The sequence below is a fragment of the Crotalus tigris genome, unplaced genomic scaffold (genome assembly GCF_016545835.1).
Source record: "Crotalus tigris isolate CLP2741 ecotype Arizona unplaced genomic scaffold, ASM1654583v1 scf7180000018478.111912, whole genome shotgun sequence".
NCBI classification, from domain to species: domain Eukaryota; kingdom Metazoa; phylum Chordata; class Lepidosauria; order Squamata; family Viperidae; genus Crotalus; species Crotalus tigris.
In genome coordinates, this window is record NW_024097030.1 from 51,771 (window position 1) to 72,468 (window position 20,698).

Consider the following 20,698-nt stretch of genomic DNA (forward strand, 5'->3'; position numbering starts at 1 on the left):
TCACCCTTCACTAATACCTCCATTAAAAACATTGTGCAGATTACCTGAGTGTTATGACACAATGGGGTGTTTTTGTACAAGCGTCATTGTCTTGACATCCTTGGGACTTGGGACAGACCCCTGGGCACCAGTGGCCTCAGCTTAAGAAGATTACATTTCTTCTAAAACAGTGGTTCTCAACCTTTTTAATACCGCGACCCCCCCCAACCGGTCGTAAGTCAAGGACTACTCAATCGGTCGTAAGTCGAGGACTACTCTAGTGCTGCAGCACCGTTTGCAGAATGGGACTTTTGGCAGGCTCAGCAGGGCAGAGACAGCCTGGACAATTCCTATTGGCTTTTGAAAGCCAATAGAATTAGACTCTATTCAAGAGAGTCTCTTCTATTGGCTTTCAAAAGCCAATAGAATAAAAGGGAGAAGCACAGCTAAGGAAAAGGGGGAAAAAATGGCGGACTGCGTTGTTTGGCGACCCCCGTGAAATGGTCGTTCGACCCCAAATGGGGTCCCGACCCACAGGTTGAGAACCGCTGTTCTAAAAGCAGCTGTCCCATTGTTCAGCTGTGCTCCCAAAAATGTCTATGACATTATTGATGCCGCAAAAATGTCTGTGACATTTTTTTTGCCATTTTATGATATTTTCTGGCATAGAACACCTACTGAATAACCAGGTTCAGACTGAGCAACTATATAATTTGCTTAATAACTGCAGTGACCCATTTAATGACCATTGTACAAATGAAGTCCAGTCGTGGTGTCTCAAAGGTGCTTTTTCACAAGGCAACTGGATGTTCTTGTTTTTCTTTGAAGATATTTTGCTTCTCATCCAATAAGCTTCCTCAGTTCAGCCATGACCTGGATGACTGAGAATTAAATTCATTTGCAGAACAGTTGAACCTCCACTACAACAGAGGCTGGTCGCTCTCTGCACATGCTCAAGAGCCAGCTTACAGGGCTTTCAGCGCAGATCTCTGAAAAGGCGCTCGCCCTCCATCCCCACCCCCCATCCTTAAATGGAGATGCTGGTGGCTAATTACTTCTTAATAATTACTTCTCCCCACCTTAACTCCCCCCCAAAAAATCTGGAACTCGGCGCTATTTCCCCACGCAAGCGACTGGAGGGGGGGGGAAATGTCCTCTGCCCATGTTCAGAAGCCCCCGCACTATCCTGCGAATGAACCGATCTCCGTTTCTGGAAAGGGGCTGGCAGCCAAGGTAGGCTGCCTGCCTCCTGGCCGCAGTCGGTTCGCGGGACCTCGGGCGCAGATCGCGTCGCCGCGGGAACGAGCGAGGGAGGCAAACGGCCGATCGGGAGCCTCGGAACCGGGGAGAGAGAGAGCCCTGGTCCCCTTGCGATGCGCCCACGCAAGGGGGCAGCGGGACGGATGCCATGGGACCCCCGGCTCGGCGCCAGTGGAGACCCCGCACTCTGCGCACCGCGGCCTTTTTGGTGCTGCCCGTAAGTGGCCGGTGCGCTCCTGCTGTTTTGGGAGGGGTGGGGGAAGGGTAGAGAGGGAAGGGGTCCGTTTCATAATACTTTTAATCAGGGTGGGGAGGGAAGTGAGTCCCCGCACTGGCCCCCGTTTTATTCCTTTGCATAATCAAGTTTCTTCTTTCCCTTTTCCCACCGGCTTAAAGGAGCCCTTTTGGCGAGACGCAGCTGGTGTTGGCATTGCTGCGGAGCTAGGGAGGCGTTCTTCACATGAGCAGAGGTCCGGTTGCCTCTCTGTATGTGTGTGTGTTTCTGTGTAAAGTAGTTGGTTGCAGCCCGGAGAAGAAGAAAAAACTTAGTGTTCAGTTCTGAACATTGACTTAGGTTTTTTTCCCCTTTGATCTTCAAAATAGAATCGGAAATGAAAGCTTTCTGTTTTTCTCCTATCTCAAAAAAAAGAAAAAAAAAAAAGAAATATCAAACAGAAAGAAGTCTCTTTTGAATCTTGGTGGTTTTGGCTGGGGTGGGGAGAATGGCTCAGCAACTGCAGAAGTTAGTAGTTTTGCAAAAGCCACTGGAAGAAAAAGAGTCTGGATATCTTGTGGCCTGTTTTTTTTTAAAAAAAACATTATTATTATTATTATTATTAGTAGTAGTAGTAGTTAAACTTATTAGCCTCCCATTTTTTATTTAATGCCCTGATGATTTGTGAAACTAGGGACCAAACAATGCTATTTGCATTGAAGGAATGATCAACTAAGTAAAGAGGCCCATTCAGACAACCCGCTCAGTTTCCAGAAAAAGCAAGCAAGTTTAACATTAACCAGATTTAAGCATGATGTATCTCTGTGGAAACTCTGCCTCTGCCCTGATTAAGACTGCTAAATGAACACAATCATTTCCTTCTTTTACAAGTATGGAAAAAATTCAGGCTGTAGAATGAATGCATTTAATCCCCTGGCTATTTTTGAAGTGGAGATCATTAGAAAATGTATACCATCAGAGCTCTGGATTTTCAGTCCCTGGATAAAAGAGAAGAGTTTCTCTGAGCATGTACGAGTGTCATTCCAGCTATGGGAATGTTTGGGATACGTGCTTTTTGGGACCGGACCTATTAAAAGCGTTCAAATTATAACTCTGACCTTAGAACTCTGGTGTATGCATTGCATTCCATAGTTACAAAACAAAACAAAAACAGTTGTTAAGTGAACCCCTGCAGTTGTTAAGTTAGTAACAAAGTTGTTAAGGGAATCTTCCCCATTGACTTTGCTTCTCAGAAGGTCACAAAAGGTGGATCACGTAACCCAGGGACACTGCAACCGTCATAAATGTGAGTCAGTTGACAAGCCTCTGAATGTAAATCAGGGGGTGATGCCACAATGGTCATAAGTGTCAAAAATGGTCATAAGTCACATTTTTCACTACCGTTGTAACTTTGAGTGGTCACTAAATGAACTGCTGTAAGTTGAGGACTACCTGTACACTGAGTTTGGGATGATGGTGGGATGCTTCAGGTTCACGTTAATAAAAAGAGGCAGGATAGCTTCCAAGATGGAAAAAGCAGCAAGTAAAATAGCCATGGGACGGTTGACGGTTGGTGCCTGTTAGCACAGAAGCAACAGCTGAAAGACAGATAATCCTTGATTTACGACCACAGTTAAGCCATAGATTTCCATTGGTAAGCAAGATTGTTGTTAACTGAGTCATGAACCATTTTACGACCTTTTGTGCCACGGTTGCTAAGCGAATCAAGAAATAATGGTTGGAAACTGACCAAAGAGAAAAACAACCTGTTAATCAGTGGAATGGCTTGCCTTCAGAAATCGTGGCCACTCCATCACTGGAGGTTTTTAAGAAGAGACTAGACAGTCACTTGTCTGAAAGGGTATAGGTCAGTGGTGGCGAACCTTTTAGGGACCGAGTGCCCAAACTGCAACCCAAAACCCACTTATTTATCGCAAAGTGCCAGGGCCACATCAGTATTGTGGTGCACTGGGGGGGGGGGCAGGGAGATGCCTCTGAGTGCCGCCTCTGGCACGCAAAAACCAGAGGTGCAAAAATGGACCACTGTGCTGCAAAGTGCTCTACCACCTCTACTTGAGCTTGCTAGTCGGCTGTTTCGGTGGACCTGCTGCTCGCGGTGGTGGTGCGCATGCCAATAGAAAGAGCTCTGAGTGCCGCCTCTGGCACACGTGTCATAGGTTCGTCACCATTGGTATAGGTTCTGCTGCTTGAGCAGGGGGCTGGACTAGAAGACCTTCCAACTTCCTATTCTATTCTATTCTATTCTATTCTATTCTATTCTATTCTGTTCTGTTCTGTTCTGTTCTGTTCTGTTCTTATTTCTATCCTATCCTATCCTATCCTATCCTATTCCTATTCCTATTCCTATTCCTATTCCTTATTCTATTCCATTCCAATATTATGTAAGTGGGTATAGGTTAAGGAATATATATAGACGAGTTTATGACATTTTTTGCTACGGTTGTTAAGTGAATCACTGCAGTTATTGAGTTAATCATGCAGTTGTTAAGTGAATCTGGCTGACCCAGATTCCCCTATTGACTTTGCTTATTGGAAATATAGGTAGTCCTTGACTTAAAACAGTTAATTTAGTGACTCTTCAAAGTTACAACGGCACTGAAAAAAAGGGACTTAGGACCATTTTTCACACTTATGACCATTGCAGCATCCCTGTGGTCATGTGATTAAACTTCAGATGCTTGGGAAGTTACTCATATTTATGAAGGTTGTGTGATTCCCCCTTTGCAACCTTCTCACAAGCAAAGTCAGTGAGGAAGCCAGGTTCACTTAATATCCATGTGACTAACTTAACAACTTCAGTGATCCACGTAACAACTGTGGCAAGAAAGGTCATAAAATGGAGCAAAACTCACTTAACAAATGTTCCCCTTAAGAACAGAAATGTGGGGCTCAATTGCGGTCGTAAATCGAGGATCTACCTTTAAAGGTCGCAAATGGAGATCGTGTGATTCCAGGCCCTGCACCCATCATAAATCACGCTGGTTGCTAAGCACCTGAATTTTCATGACATGGCAACACTATAATGGTTGTAAGTGCAAGGACTGTGTAAGCCTAGCATATGTAGTGTAAAAAAACTGTAAGCCACTTTTTTCAGTGCTGTTTGTAACTTTCAGTGCTAAATGAATGGTTGCAAAATGAGGATTATCTATAACAAGTTGCTGGTCTTTCCTTTCCTTCCACTATACCAAGCATTTTGGATTTTTCAAGGAAGCTGGGTCATTTCAGCTAGCTGGGGAATTCTGGGAATTGAAGTCCACCCATCTTCAAGTTGTCAGGGTTGAGAAACCCTACAGGCAGTCCTTGACTTACAACGATCATTGTAGGACCGAAGTTACAACGGCACTGCAAGAAGCGACTTAGGACCTTTTTTCACATTTATGACCATTGCAGCATTCTCATGTTCACGTGATCAAAATTCAGATGCTTGTCAACTAATTCATACTTATGACGGTTGCTGTGTCCCAAAGTTATGTGGTCCCATTTTGCAACCTTCTGACAAGCAAAGCGAATGGGGAAGCCAGATGCACTTAACTACCCTGTTACTATCTTAACAACTGTGGTAAGAAAGGTCATAAAATGGGGCAAAATTCACTTAACAAATGTCTCACTTAACAACAGAAATTTTGGGCTCAATTTCGGTCGTACATTTAGGAGACTATCTTCAGCTTACAGCAATGTCAGCAGAACGGTTAAAAGTCCTATGGGGTGGATTTAGAGGAGAAATAAACAGATTTGGTTTAGGGAGAAGTGGTTGGAACTTTTGCAAAATTCAGTGTTCGTGCTGAGAAACGCGTGGGAAATTAGAACAGGGTCTTCCCATCATCTGTGGATCGACCTGAAATATCTTACTGTTTTTGAGTCACACATGCAAAACTGGATTAGTGTAATACAGGGGTCTTCAAACATGGCCTTTTTAGGACTTGTGGACTTGTGGGGGCTAGAAAAAATAGCAGAATTTAGAATGAGAGAAGCTCAGATTTTTCCTCCCTCTGCTTTTCCACTGAACTGATCTTCTTTCCTGCTCTCATCAGCCCAGGTGTGCAAAGTCTGCACTTGATCATACATCTACAGTTTTTAATTCCTTCATGTCAATGCCCCATGGATTGCTGCCCCCTTTCTCTCTTACCCCAAAGAACTAAAACGCCACTAGTAGCCAGAAAATTGCTCATCTTGATTGATAACGGGCCATCTTAACTCTTAGTGACCACATCGATCTATCTTCTCCTGGAAGGTCTATTCTTATCCTGGTACTTCAGCTCTTCCAAGGATGTCTCCATTTCCACCATAACTACATCCATAAACCTTCTCTTCTTCTCTTTCCTTCATTTCTTAGCTTTATAGACATCTCAAATGGTTGGAACTTAGCATTGATTTACTGATTGTTCCATTATGTGTCTTCAAGTCAAAAGCAGTTCTTAGTAAGACCTTCTCAAGGGTTATTTGGGCCCAGCATGGTCCTTGAACTCTTCCAGTGGCACATCTATCATCATTATGAGTGAGTCCGCCTCACTTTCTTCTCCTTTTCTTTTTTCTTCCAGCTTTCTCAACCTTATGAACTTCTCCAGAAAGCTAAGTCTTTGCATTGAATGATTAAATGCATGATAATAACTCTTATGAGTCATGATTCTTAGTAACCACACAAATAGATCTTTTTCATGACTCAGCCCTAACCTGGTTCTTCAGATATTTCAAGCATGTCCCTATCTCCTTGCTGCTGGTTGTCCTCTTCCTCTCTTTCCTACCACATTTTTCCACCATGATGGACTTTTCAAGGGAGGTGGGCCAGTGACTAGCTGATTGATTGATTATGTGCCTTCAAGTCAATGTTGATTGATTGATTATGTGCCTTCAAGTCAATGCTGATTGATTGATTGACTATGTGCTTTCAAGTCAATGTTGACTTTGAGTGACCACATGGATTGATCTTCTCCAGGACTTGGTCCTTCAAGTCTTCCAATGGTCCTTCCATCACTTCTATAACTGAGCCCATTCCTCTGACTAGTTGTCATCCCTTCTTCTCTTTCCTTCCAACTTTCCCAGCATCAGAGCCTTCTCCAGAGAGCTGGGTCTTCACATCATGCATCCAAAGTAGGATAATTGGAGATGTATCTTTTGTGTTTTGAATGAGAACTCTGGATCTCTTGCATCTAAGGAAACCCAGAATAAACTAAGGACAGAGAGTGTTGGAGATTTCTGCCTTGCAAATTTGCCATTTGTATTGACTAATATATGAATTTTTCAGCTTCGGTGGTTTTGCTTGGTGTTAAGAGTTACAAAATCAATTTGTCAGTTTAGGTTCAACCCTAATTTTGACTGAGCCTTGGATGGATTTGATCTCATTCCAGTCCTTATTGTTTAAAATAACATAGGAAGCAGATTTACCCTGCTGACATCAAATTTTTCCGCCTAAGTTCTCACAAGGTGACATTTATTTCCTTCTTGTTTCAAAGAGATTCATTCTCTCTCTCTCTCTCTCTCTCTCTCTCCCTCCCTTCCTCCCTCCCTCCCTCCCTCTCTCTCTCTCTCATTGGATCACACAGTCATTAAGCAAATCCTGCTTCCCCCATTCACTTTTCTTGTTGGAAACCAGATTGCAAATGGGAAATCCCATGATCCCAGAATGCTTCAACCTTCATAAATGCATGCTGGTTGCCATGTGCCCAAATTTTGACTATGGGGATGCTGCGATGGTCATAAATTGACGACTGGGTTGTAAGTCACTTTTTCAATGCTGTTGCAACCTCCAACAGTCACTAAATGGATGATTATAAGTTGAGGACAGCTCCTTCCTGCAATCAACGTAAAATGTAGTCCATTTTATGACTTAATATCTTGCCACAGATGTTAAGTGAATCAATGCAGTTGTTAAGATAGTAACATGGTTGTTAAGTGAATCTGCCTTCCCCATTGACTTTGCTTGTCAGAAGGTCGCAAAAGGGGATCACGTGACCCTGGGACAATGCAATTATCATAAATGTGAGACAGTTGCCCAGCGTCTGAATTTTAATGTGACCACAGGGATGCTGCAATGGCTCTAATTATGAAAAATGGACATAAGTCCCTTTTTTCAGTGCCGTTGCAACTTCAAATGGTCACTAAACAAAATTAAGGACCACCCATAGTAGGTTCTTAGACTCAATAAGAACTTCTACTTCTCCTTAGAAACGAGGGGTGTGTAATATGTAAGTGTGGTCACTAAAGGAATTGGTCAGTAAATGTAGGTTGTGGATTATCTAAAAATCCCAGCTGTTGGCATTTTTTAATCCAAAAAGAAGGAATAGCAGTGTTTGTCCAGAAATGGGGTCCTTCCTTTTCACAGCTGCCAAAGCTCACCCACCTACTATTTCCTTTATTGGCCTGGGTGCCTGTGGCATGGTGAACCGCATGGTGCACTGAAAGGGGGTGAACGTTTTGCAAAGCTGGCAGCTGCCCTTCCTGGATGCCAGTAATCTGGGCATTCACAATGCAGGATTCCTTCTCTGTCAAACATTAAACCAACAGCTTCTGTAATTGTATATTGTCAGGACTGCTTTTCAATCATTCTTACACCTTGAAGCCTTTAGGTTAGCGGTGACCGGATTGCTTAAATGGATTTGCTTTTAGGCGGAGAGCATTCATTTGGAAAGAGGGAAAAAATGTCATCTCTGCCAGTTCCAACTGGCAACATCTGGATCAGCCTAGATTTAATCCCCTCCTGGCGATGGTAGTTAATTAACAGAATAACAAAGTTGGAAGGGACCTTAGAAGTCTTCTAGTCCACTCCAGTTCCCAAGCAGGAGACCCTATACCAGTGGTTCCCAACCTTTTCTATACCTCGCAACCTAGAACGCTTCTGATATATTCTGGCACCCCTTACAAAAGTTCAAAATAATGGCAACGAATTATGCATATAACTATAATTTTGAAAACCCAGGTTTTCGCACCCCCTGGAATATCACCTCTTACCCCCAAGGGATGTGAGCACCCCTGATTGGGAAGCCCTGCCCTATACCAGTGGTGGTGAACCTATGGCATGGGTGCCAGAGGCGGCACTTGGAGCCCTCTCTGTGGGCACACATGCTGTTGTCCCAGCCTCGCCTCCCCCACGACCCCTTCCTCTCCAGCAGCCCCCCTGAAGGAGAGTCACCCCCGAGCATGGCCCACGCAGAGCAGTGCAGCCAAGGACATGGCAGCCAGGCAGCGTAGACAAGACTCTGCCCTCACACCCCATCATGCAGTTGATGCTGCAGGGCATGGACAGACGGCGTGACCACTATAGCGCTACTGGGTTGCCTGGGTGATCTGCAGCAGGCCCTGGAGGCAGTGAGTGGCTCTGCGGGCAAGTGGGGTGGGGGATGGGGGCGGAGCAGAGCAGGGGTGGGCAGGGGGTGGAGCAGGGGCAGAGCCAGGTTTTGGGCACTCGGTCTCTAAAAGGTTCGCCATCACTGCCCTATACCATTCCAGACAATTTGTTGTCCAGTCCCTTCTTGAAAACCTTCAGTGATGGAGTACCCACAACTTCTGGTGGCAGGCTGTTCCACTGATTAATTGTTCTCAAGAAAATTTCTCCTTAATTCTAGGTTGCTTCTCTCCTCAATAAGCTTCTATCCGTTGCTTCTTGTCCTCACTCTCTAATAATTTCTGCCAGTCTCTGAAGTTTTTTGTAGCGCCGGCAAATTAGTGCTATCTTGATCTTCAGTCAAATGTATATTTTCAAACCAATAGAAAAGAATATTTGTAGGTCAGGGTTGAACTGCGGGGTCCTTGATGCTCTCTGAGCTTGGTTGTTTTCTTGCAGACGTTTCATGACCCAACTAGGTAACATTATCAGTTTTACAAGGGAGAGTGGTTTGGCTCAGTGACAGGGCATGTCATTTGCGCAAAAGGAGAGAGAAAACTCAACTCCCTTCCAGATTCACTTAACAACTGTGTTACTAGCTTAATAGCTGCAATGATTCACTTAACAACTGTAGCAAGAAAGGTCATTAAATGGGGCAAAACTCACTTAACAAATGTCTCACTTAGCAACATAAATTTTGGGCTCAATTGTGGTCGTAAGTCGAGGACTAGGTGTACAATGTGCAACAAGTGGGTTTTCAGGGACGGTGGTGGGTTTTTTTTTAAAAAAACACACACAAACTTGTAATTTAAAATCTTCTGTTAGAAATGTGCAGAATTCTATCAAACTGCCCCAGTTCCCATTCACTCCGTTTGCTAACTTCTTCCTCCATGTTTACTTTCACCCAGTTAGTTCTACGTTGTGATTCTTTGGTGAACGTCTCCCTCCCTGCTCTTGTACAGAAGCTTTGCGAGAATCAACCAGTGCTTCAGAACCTAACAGGTAAAATAAACTGAAGAAAGCATGTCATTATCTGGTAGCTATTTATGAGATGCCGTGAAAAGCGAAGTTGAATGTTCATTGGCCTGTGGGTGGCTTTCAATCATATTAGCCTGGGAAAACCTCCAAATTTAGAGTCAGTATATCTCTGAGTATCTTAGAACATAGAATAGCAAGAATTGGAAGGGACCTTGGAGGTCATCTACTCCAACCCCCTGCTCGAGTAGGAAACCCTATACCAGTGGTTCACAACCTTTTTAATGCCGTGACCCCCAACCGGTCGTAAGTCAAGGACTACCCAACCGGTCATAAGTCAACGACTACCCAACCGGTCGTAAATCGAGGACTTTCCCTGCCCGGGAGCACTGCATATGCGTGGTGCCGCCCCCTGCGCCGGCCAAGGCATAGCTGGCAAGCGGCAGAGACAGTGCAGGCTGACCACCGGCTGGGCTACCAACTGGTCCAGCCCAAGGGAGATAAGGCACCCGCCGGACCCCACGCAGGCTAGCAACCCTCCCTGCGCCCGCTGGCCTCCACCTCCCACTCCTGGCCCTCTTTTACTTACATTTTTAGTAGTTGCTCAGCAGGGAGGGGTGGAAACTTCCAGACAGCTAGCCTTCACTGCAGACAACTTGCGGCCCCATTTGCAAAATGGGACTTTTGGCGGGCTCAGTAGGGCAGAGACAGCCTGGACAATTCCTATTGGCTTTTGAAAGCCACTAGAATTAGACTCTATTCAAGAGAGTCTTTCAAAAGCCAATAGAATAAAAAGGAATAGAGGGAAAAAAATGGCAGACTGCGTTGTTTGGCGACCCCCATGAAATGGTCATTCGACTCCAAATGGGGTCCCGACACACAGATTGAGAACCGCTGCCCTATACCATTTTGGACAAATGGTTATCCAATCTGTTCTTAAAAACCTCCATTGATGAAGCACCCACAACTTCTGGAGGCAGGCTGTTCCACTGATTAATTGTTCTCACTGTCAGGAAATTTCTCCTTAGTTCTCGGTTGCTTCTCTCCTTGGTTAGCTTCCATCCGTTGCTTCTTGTCCTGCCTTCAGGTGCTTTGGGGAATAGGTTGACCCCCCTTCTTCTTTATGGCAACCCCTCAAATACTGGAAATTGCTATCATGTTACCCTCTAGTCCAGTGGTGGCGAACCTATGGCACGCGTGCCAGAGGCGGCACACAGAGCCCTCTCTGTGGGCACGCACGCCATAACCCAGAGATGGCAACCGTCCCTCTTCAACCAGCCACCTGCTAACTTGCCGGGATCCCACATGGCTGGTTTCCCTTCCTCCCGTCCCATCCCTCCTGGCCTCGCATGCTCTCCTCTTCCTGGGCACGACCCACTGCATCGCCTCCTCAGCTGTTGGCTGGCCGTCCAGCTCAGAGGCGGCTTCTCTGAACTGCTGGTGGCAGGTTGCGGAGCCCCAGAGTGCACTGGTTGAGGGGCCGGCAGGCTGTGGCTGCTGATGGACACTGTCGGCCCCCATGCGCTCACTGGCCTCTATGTGCGGGGGCCGATGGTGTCAGGCAGCAGCCACCCCGGGTCCTGCCTCACCTCACCCTGCGACAATGGCACCCCTGCCCTGCCTCGCCTGGTCTTGCCTCGCCTCACCCCGCAGGACGAGCCTCCTGCCCACTGCCCTACCTGCCAGAGACCCCCTGGACCTCCCCCATCCCTGTCCATCCCCCACAGGTGTCCCTCCCCACAAGCAACATCAAGGTGATCACGCCCACCTTGGCCACACCCACCCAATCTGCCATGACCACCACAACCACGCCCACCTGGCACCCGGCAATAAATAAGTGGGTTTTGGGTTGCAGTTTGGGCACTTGGTCTCTAAAAGGTTTGCCATCACTGTCCTAGTCTTTCTTTCAGTGGGATGTGTGGAGTGGAGCAGAGCAGAATGGGAGGAGGAGGAGGAGGAGGAAGAAGAAGAAGACGGGAAAATATTCACTGAGCTTGGTAGTTTTTCTTGCAAATGTTTCATGAACCAGCTAGGGAACATCATCAATGTTAGAAAAACTAGCATTTTTAAATTGAGGATTGCTTTGGTTTTTATAGGCGTGGGCCTCCTCCAGTTTTAAATTGAATTGGGTTTTAAACTGTGTGGTGTGAATTGAGTTGTGTGGTTTTTCCCTTGCTTCATTGTGAATTCTGCTGTCTTTTCCTTCATTGTTTTTGCTGTTTCTATACATAGATAGGTTTTTTTCTTCCTCTTGCCTTCACACTGCCTTGACGGGACATTTTTGGCAATTTGAAAGGGTTGAAACATTTGTATATAGGCACAGACTGGAACAAAGAAGTGAAAAGCCTAAACTGTATAAACACATACTCTAAGATCTTGGAAAACATCTCAGAGGAATATCAGAATGAAAATTTTTCTTTTCTCTTGCACTTTTTTGCAAAATGAGGAAGGTCTGTTTATATGGTGACCTGTTCCAGTTTGGGTTCTGGATAATTTCATTAGTTTTACACTGGTTTCTTGTTTTCTCTGCCATCTGTCTCTGCTGTGTCCTACTTCTGTTCTGTCAATTCCATTTTGCAGAAATATATTGCTTCTTCTACCCACCCATTCCTTCTTCTCCCCAGTCTTTCTTTTACAATCTCTAAGGTAAAATTGAAAATGTTTACTTTTTCCTTTTTTATTGCTACCATATCTCATGTACATATTGTGTATGCTGCATTACATAAAATAAAAATATTCATTAATTCTAGACAAGGGCCTGGTTCAGTGGGAAATTCAGACTCTCTGCTGGAATGGATTTGTATTTTGTCTTAACCTGGGATTCACACAGCTAGGCCATAGATCCTAGCTTGTACAAACCATAAATGCTGGATCAGTGCAATCTAGGAAGCTAAATTTAATTCACATCAAAGGTAGTCTTTGACATATGGCTGTAATGGAATCTGCCCAGAATGGCCGTATCATATGGTAGTTGTTATTGGTTAGTGATGTGGCCAATCTAATTTTATATTTTATTGGCAGCCATTAAGTGAATGTGGAAGTTGTAATGCAAACACCATAGTCACTAAATGGACAATGGGCCTGCTGAAAACCAGGAGTAAGTGATAATTTTCAGCAGAACTGTCATAAAATGTGTTCAGGGGACTGAGGGATGCTGCAAAATGGCCGTAAATGGAGCCATATTGCCAAGCACTGTGTCCGATCATGTGACCATGGAAAAGCATACCTGTCTGGCTTACTGGTTAAATCACTAGTCTTCAAACTTGGCCCTTTTATGACTTGTGGACTTCAACTCCCAGAATCCCTCAGCCAGATACACTGGCTGAGGAATTCTGGGAATTGAAGTCCACAAGTCATGAAGGGGCCATAGTTCCCCCATGCTGGCTGAGGAATTCTGGGAGTTGAAATCCACAAGTCATAAAAGGGCCAACTTTGAAGACCCCTGGGTTAAATCATCAGGTTTGAAAGCAGGAGACCATCAGTTCTGATTCTGCCTTAGGCATGAAAGCCAGCTGGATGACTTTGAGCCAGTCTCTCCCTCTCAGCCCAACCCACCTCACAGGGTTGTTGTTGTGAGGAAAGTAGCAGGAGGAAGGTGTTGGAAATATTCACCGCCTTGAGTTATTTATAAAAATAATGTGAGGAAAAAATAAAGAAAGAAAACTAAATTTAAAAAGTAAAAAAATACCTCAAATCTGGATCACGTCCCCTTTTTCGGGTCGGTCATAACTTCAAGTGATCACCACTCTGCCTGTCCTAAATAGAGGATTACCTGTACAGCTTTAAATTCTATCTTTTCTATTGGCCTTCTAGGATTTAATTTTGTCTAGATTTTCTGGAGCAGTTTTCATTGAATTTCCAGTGTTATGGTCAATATTCAGCAATCATTAATTTATTCTTTCCCCTTGGATGAATAATTAATTCGTTTTGTCTCAGAAGCTCAAAAATCTGACAAGGGACCAAGCCACAGAGTTATCAACCAAACCCAAAATGTTCTAAAAAATATCTTTCAAATTGGTAACACTTCCATTTAGCTAATGAACTGGATAAAGCTGTGGAAAGACAGTTGGCTTTAAGGCTTGACACTGTCCCTATTCATTTCACTCTCTGCCTCACTTGTTAAAATCTTAAAAGGCCCTCAAGGCTGTGAAAATATTTCTGAGAGGAACTGTATTCTCCAGAAGAAACACAATACTGGTAGTCCTCGACTTACATCAATTCGTTTAGCGACCATTTGAAGTTACCCTGGCACTGAAAAAAATGACTTTCAACCAGTCTTCGCATTTACAACCGTTGCACCATCCCCACAGTGTCCCTGAGTCAAGTGATCATTTACGGCCTTCCCAGATGCTTTCTGATAAACAAAGTCACCAGAGGAAGCCGGATTCGCTTAATGACCATGTTATTCACTTACCAATTGCAGTGATTCACTTAACAACTGTGATAAAAGAAAGCATCATAAAATCAGCTGCAACTTACTGAACAAGCGCATTGCTTAGCAACAAAAATTCTGGACACAGTTGTGGTTATAAATCAAGGACCACCGGTAATTAAGAAATCAAATGGCCTCTTCATCTATCTCTCCACCAATGGAAGTTAAATCCAGTGAGGTTCTTTGTTCTTATTAACCATCATTGCTCAAAATTGCCAGACATGGTTATTTGAGCACCCATAGTTATCCCCCATTGAGTAAGTCTCCAAACTTGACAACTTGGCTGGCTGAAGAATTCTGGGAGTTGAAGTCCATAAGTCTTAAAATTACAAATCTAAATTCTTAAGGAGCATACTTCAGGATCTCCAGTGTTGTGTTGTACCACGAGGCTGGCATGACCAACATTAATACTCATATTTGCATTTGAAGGTTCCTGACATATTTATACAGCCACACATACATACAAACACAAACACACACATACTATTTATTTATTTATTTATTTATGTTTTATGAGACTTATATAACGCTTTAAGTGCAAGCACTCTCTAAGCCAGTGGTTCTCAACCTTTTTAATGCCGCGACCCCCAACCAGTCGTAAGTCGAGGACTACTCAACCGGCCGTAAGTCGAGGACTACTCAACTGGTGCAGCACCATTTGCAGAATGGGACTTTTGGCAGGCTCAGCAGGGCAGAGACAGCCTGGACCATTCTTATTGGCTTTTGAAAGACAATAGAATTAGACTCTATTCAAGAGAGTCTATTCTATTGGCTTTCAAAAGCCAATAGAATAAAAGGGAGTAGCACAGCTAAGGAAAAGGGGGAAAAAATGGCAGACTGCGTTGTTTGGCGACCCCTGTGAAATGGTCGTTCGACCCCAAATGGGGTCCCGACCCACAGGTTGAGAACCACTGCTCTAAGCGGTGTGCAGCAGTAAGCAATGTATATATATATTTACATTGCCCCCAACAATCTGGGTCCTCATTTGACCTACCTCGGATGGATGGAAGGCTGAGTCAACCTTGAGCCGGTGAGATTTGAACCACTGACCTGCTGAACACAGTCAGCTAAAGTGGCCTGCAGTACTGCACTCTAACTGCTGCGCCACCTCGGCTCATTGCTATTGCTATTGCTCTATTGCCCTGAAGATGTTCAGTTGCAGCTCAGTTGATAACCCATCAGTCATATTTTTGGACTTTCTTTGGGTTTTACAATGGTCACTTTCTAATCAATAGGGATTTATGTTTATGAATTGGACTGAGTTCTGTTTTACTCTAGATAAAATATGCCATTCCTTGAGCCCATTGATTCTATAATGGTTAAATTTGACCCCAGCATTGCTTTGTATTTATTTATTAGAGTTTTATCACACTTTTATTATTTTATTGTAATTCAACACATCTCCTTCCTCCTCCTATTTTCCCTACAACAATCCAATGAGGAGAGTTGGGCTGAGAGAGAGAGGGACTGGGTCAAAGACACCCAACCAGCTTTTCATCCCTAAGGCGGGACTACAACTCACAATCTCCGGGTGATTGGCTCAAAGTCACCCAGGTGGCTTTCATGCCTCAGGCAGGATTAGAACTCACCGTCTCCTGGAATTGGCCCAATGTTACCTAACTGGCTTTTGTGCCTAAGGCAGGACTAGAACTCATTGTCTCCTTGTTTTGGTGCAAGCACCTTAATCACTACACCAAACTGGCTGTTCTGTTCTGTTCTGTTCTGTTCTGTTCAACACTGTACATTCCAGACCTGAAAAGTATGGAAGAGAACTGAGTATGGATAACTTCTCCTTAGGGCTGGAGAGATACAAAACACTGTTTGGTTGTATGTTTTATGTTTTCTTTTCAATGCAAATATAGGTTTTTTTGGGGGGGGTTCAGCATTAAAAGCAAGTTGCATCATTTTTGCAATCGTCTGATCGTTTCTCAAGAAAGAACGGTGAAGTTTTGACTGAAAGGATGCGGAAAGGCTGCTAAAAATAAGGGAATAATTTAATTAGTTTTGAACTGCTCAGTTCAAAAGCAGTGTGAGCTAACAACAAGGTACGGAACTTAAAAAAGAAAGTCTGTTTAGCTCAGTTTTTGCCATCACAAAATTTCTGCTTGTGCCATTTTTGCAGAGATCTCCTTCAAATTCCTTAAATGAACAAAATGAAACTAAGCCACTCATGAGAGGATGACAGTGGTGGACATACAGGTAGTCTTCAACTTACAACAGTTCATTTAGTGACCGTTCGAAATTACAGTGGCATTGAAAAAAGTGACATGCTCGTTTTTTGGCAACTGACCCATATTTATGATGGTTGCAGTGTCCCGGGATCACGTGATCCCCTTTTGGGACCTTCTGACAAGCAAAGTCAATGGGGGAAGGCAGATTCACTTAACAACGGTGTTGCTAATTTAACCACTTCAGTGATTCATTTAATAACCGTGGCAAGAAAAGTTGTAAAATGCGGCAAACCTCACTTAACAACTGTTTCGCTTAGCATCATAAATTTTGGGCTCAGTTGTGGTTCTAAATTGAGGACTACCTTATATAAATGTTTTAAATAAGTAAATGAAATAAATAAATTTAAAATATTATATTTAACTTGGAAGGCGAGCAATATTGAAGGTTAAGCTTTGGATCCAGTTCACAAAACTTTTATCAAAATTGATTCTGATCTTGTACATCAAAACAAGCTACAGGAGCCCCTTTTTAAAGTGGGCAAAACATCCAGGTTTGTTAGTCACAAACAAGCCACTTTTTTTTTTTAAAGCTCTTTTGGAAGATTAAAAGACAACCAAGAAAAAAAAAGAGACAGCAAAGTGGATAAACAGAGAATGTGCATGCATCATAGAATTAATTAGGATTAAACTTGTTAGATAAGGATTTTCAAATTTCATTAGTAACTTTTATTAATACAACCCGAAGATCTGAACAATGTCTTGAAAATTGTAGTTCCTTGCTAAAATCTAATTAGTATCTAAAGAACAGCAACAATGTGCAGAGTATTAATCATGAGGTAAAAGAATTACAATAATTGTACAGGAACTTTATTAATCAAAAGTAAAACAGAGAATTATAGTAGTTTTTGTCTGAACAGTGAAATATCACCTAGTAGAGAAAGATCTATCTTTGTTTAACAGATTGTTGAAAGTTAGAAAATTAAGACTTAGAAATATACCATAGACCTAGAATTTGGTAGAATGGGCCTATTTTACATGGTGAGGGCCTTGGAATTCAAAGGCTGCGATCCATCTTCATCAATGTTTTTCAATCTTAGCAGTTTTGAAAAGTATGGACTTCAACTCCCAGAATTCCTGAGCCAACCATGCTGAGGGGAAAGGGAGAGTTTCCAAGCTGAGCCATGCTGGCTCAGGAATTCTGGGAGTTGTGGTCCATCAGTCATAAAAGAGCCAAGGTTGCCTACCCCTGGCCTAGGGAATCCTGGCAATTGAAGTCTACAGATGCTGGCTGGGGAATGCTAGGCGTTCAACTCCACCCATCTTAAATTTGTCAAGGTTGAACAACTATCTATAAAGATCAGAACTATGTAAGCTATATTTTCACCATACTCAACTGAAGTGAAAGTTGGACTTTGAAGAATTGAGATAAGGACGAATATTGAATTTTGATGTCAGGGAAGACTCCTGAGATTACCATGGACAGCCAAGAAAGCAAAGTAATGGATCGTGAACAAATCAACCCAGATTTGTCACTGAAAGTAGAAATGATTACTTTGGACACCTAATGTGGACTCAGCTTTCTGGAGAAGGCTCTGATGCTGGAAAAGGTGAAAAGAAAGAGAAGAAGACCAGTAGAAGGTGGATAGACTCATTGGTGATGGGTGCACCACTGGAAAGCCTGAAGGATCAAGTTGGGGACAGATTGTTCTAGAGAAAGTCTACCCACGTGGTTGCTGGAAGTCACCACCAACTAGATGCACATAATCATTCAGTATGAAGACCTAGCTATCTGGAGAAGTCCATAATGCTGGGAATGGTGGAAAGCAAGAGAAGAAGACAACCAAGAATAAGGTGAAGTGACTCAGTTGGTGGTGATGGAGACACTATTGGAAGAGCTGAAAGATTCAGGTATGGTTCACCAGGGAGAAGGTCTATGTATGTGCTTGGTAAGTGTCAACATTGACTTGGTAGAACATAATCATCCAACTCAATTCCTTGAAAAATTCATAATGCTTGGAAATATAGAAGGAAAGAGAAGACGAAGATGACCAGTAGAAGGTGGATGGACTCAGTGGTTATGGGTGCACCACTGGAAAGCCTGAAGGATCAGATGGGGGGCAGATCATTCTAGAAAAGGTCTACCCCTTGATTTCTGAGAGTTATCACCAATTTAATACACATAATCATTCAGTGTGAAGACCTAACTGTCTGTAGAAGTCCATAATGCTGGGAATGATGGAAAGGAAGAGAAGAAGACAACCAAGAACAAGGTGAAGTGACTCTGTTACAGCGGTGATGGAGACACTGTTGGAAGAACTGAAATTAGGTTCAGATCATCTTGGAGAAGATCTGTCTACGTGCTTGGTCAAGGTCAACATTGACTTGATAGAATAGATTCATCCAACTCAATTCTTTGAAAAATTTATAATGCTTGGAAATATACAAGTTAAGAGAAGATGAGGATGATCTGCAGAAGGTGGATGGACTCAGTTACAGTGGTGACAGGGACACTACTGGAAGACCCAAAGGATCAGTTTGGAGACAGATCATTATGGAGAAAAATCTACCTATGTGGTTCCTAGTAGTCAGAAATGACTTGATGGCAATAATCAACGTTAAGAATAATCCAAATTGCAGATATGGTACAAACACTACAGAGGTAGTCCTCAGCTTGCAACAGTTCGTTTAGTGACTGTTCAAAATTACCACAGCACTGAAAAATGTGACTTATGACCGTTTTTCATAGTTACAACTTTACAGCGTCCCCCATGATCACGTGCTCAAAATTCAGAGGTTTGGCAATGGATTCCTATTTATGACCATTACTGTGTCCTGGGTCATGGGATTCCCTTTTGCGACCTTCTGGCAAGCAAAGTCAATGGGGGAAGCCAGATTCACTTAATAACTGGGTTACTAATTTATCAATTGCAGTGATTCACTTAACAACTGAGGCAAGAAAAGTCGTAAAATGGGGCAAAACTCACTTTAAAAATGTCTCAGGAACAGAAATGTTGGGCTCCATTGTGGTCGTAAGTCAAGAAATATCAACACTACTACTACTACTACTACTACTACTACTACTACTACTAATAATAATAATAATAGCAATAGAGTTGGAAGGAAGCTTGGAGGTCATCTAGTCCAACCCCTGCTCAGGCAGGAAACCCTATATCAGATATGTCAAACACAAGGCCCGGGGACGGGATGCGGTCTGCAAAGTGGTTTCATATTGCCCACGAAGCCATCCTGGAAACAGTGAGGGAACGGCCCCCGCTGCCTTGGCCCTGGCCCAGGCCGGCCGGGAGCCAATGTACAATTTTGTGGTGGCCATCTATGCTGAAACGCACTCAGTCTTAGCTCCACAAGGCCCCTGCTGTGTTGGCCCTGCCCCCTGGGTGCATGCTGGAGAGGTATCACCGTTTGTGAGGAATGAAGAAATGGACCATGCCTTGGCGCTTGCCCCAGTCCCACCCCCTTCTGCCAGAGACCCTCAGATCTGTCCCACTCCTGCCCAGGCCCCCACAGGCACCCTTGACACGAACGATGTAGAGCTGGCCACACCCACCCAGTAGGCCACACCCACCCGCCCCTCCAAGGGCAACCAAAATGCCGATGCGGCCCTCAGTGAAATTGAGTTTGACACCCCTGCCTTATACCATTTTGGACAAATGGCTGTCCAGTCTCTTCTTAAAAACTTCCAGTATTGGAGCATTCACAATTTCTGGAGGCAGATTGTTCCACTGGTTAATCTGTATGGAGTCTTTATGAAATTTGGTCTCCTTGCAGCCTTTTTCCTCTTCTGAACCAGATTTTGAGAGCTATCCAAATGCCCCCATTCTCCTGAATGACCCTCTTAATGCTGGTTTTGTTCCATCGTCCAGAAGCAGCGTTGTAGCTATTCTTGCAAGTCATAAACAGCAGGAAAGCAAAACAGATTTACTAGTATTGATTTTTTTCAGGGCTTAATTAGCTGGCAGTTTCCACTGCCCTATCATAAACCCCATTGTAACACAATGATGGTGTTGCATTGCAGTTCTATAACTGCACAGGATATTGCAGGCTACCTTTGCCAACTGTCAGCAGTTTGATCCTGACCGGCTCAAGATTGACTTAGCCTTCCATCCTTCTATGGTCAGTAAAATGAGGACCCAGATTTCTGGGGGCAATATCCTGATTCTGTGAACTGCTTAGAGAGGGCTGTAAAGCACTATGAAGTGGTATATAAGTCTAAGTGCTATTGCTATTGCTTGGCAACTGGCATGTATTTATGACGGTTTCAGTGTCCTGGGGTCATGTGATCCCCTTTTGCGACCTTCTGACAAGCAAAG

General features: G+C 43.7%; 1 protein-coding gene across 1 annotated transcript in view; it reads left to right on the top strand.

Annotated features, from left to right (window-relative positions):
* The first annotated feature begins 1,246 nt into the window (after positions 1–1,246).
* The window catches only part of LOC120312289 (corticotropin-releasing factor receptor 1-like), a 35,668-nt gene continuing 16,216 nt past the window's right edge, over positions 1,247–20,698 (top strand). Inside the window, exons 1-2 of the mRNA XM_039352800.1 lie at positions 1,247–1,456; positions 9,701–9,794. Coding sequence (XP_039208734.1) covers positions 1,388–1,456; positions 9,701–9,794 — 163 coding nt within the window. The 5' untranslated portion in view covers positions 1,247–1,387. The remainder of the gene's footprint in view (positions 1,457–9,700; positions 9,795–20,698) is intronic.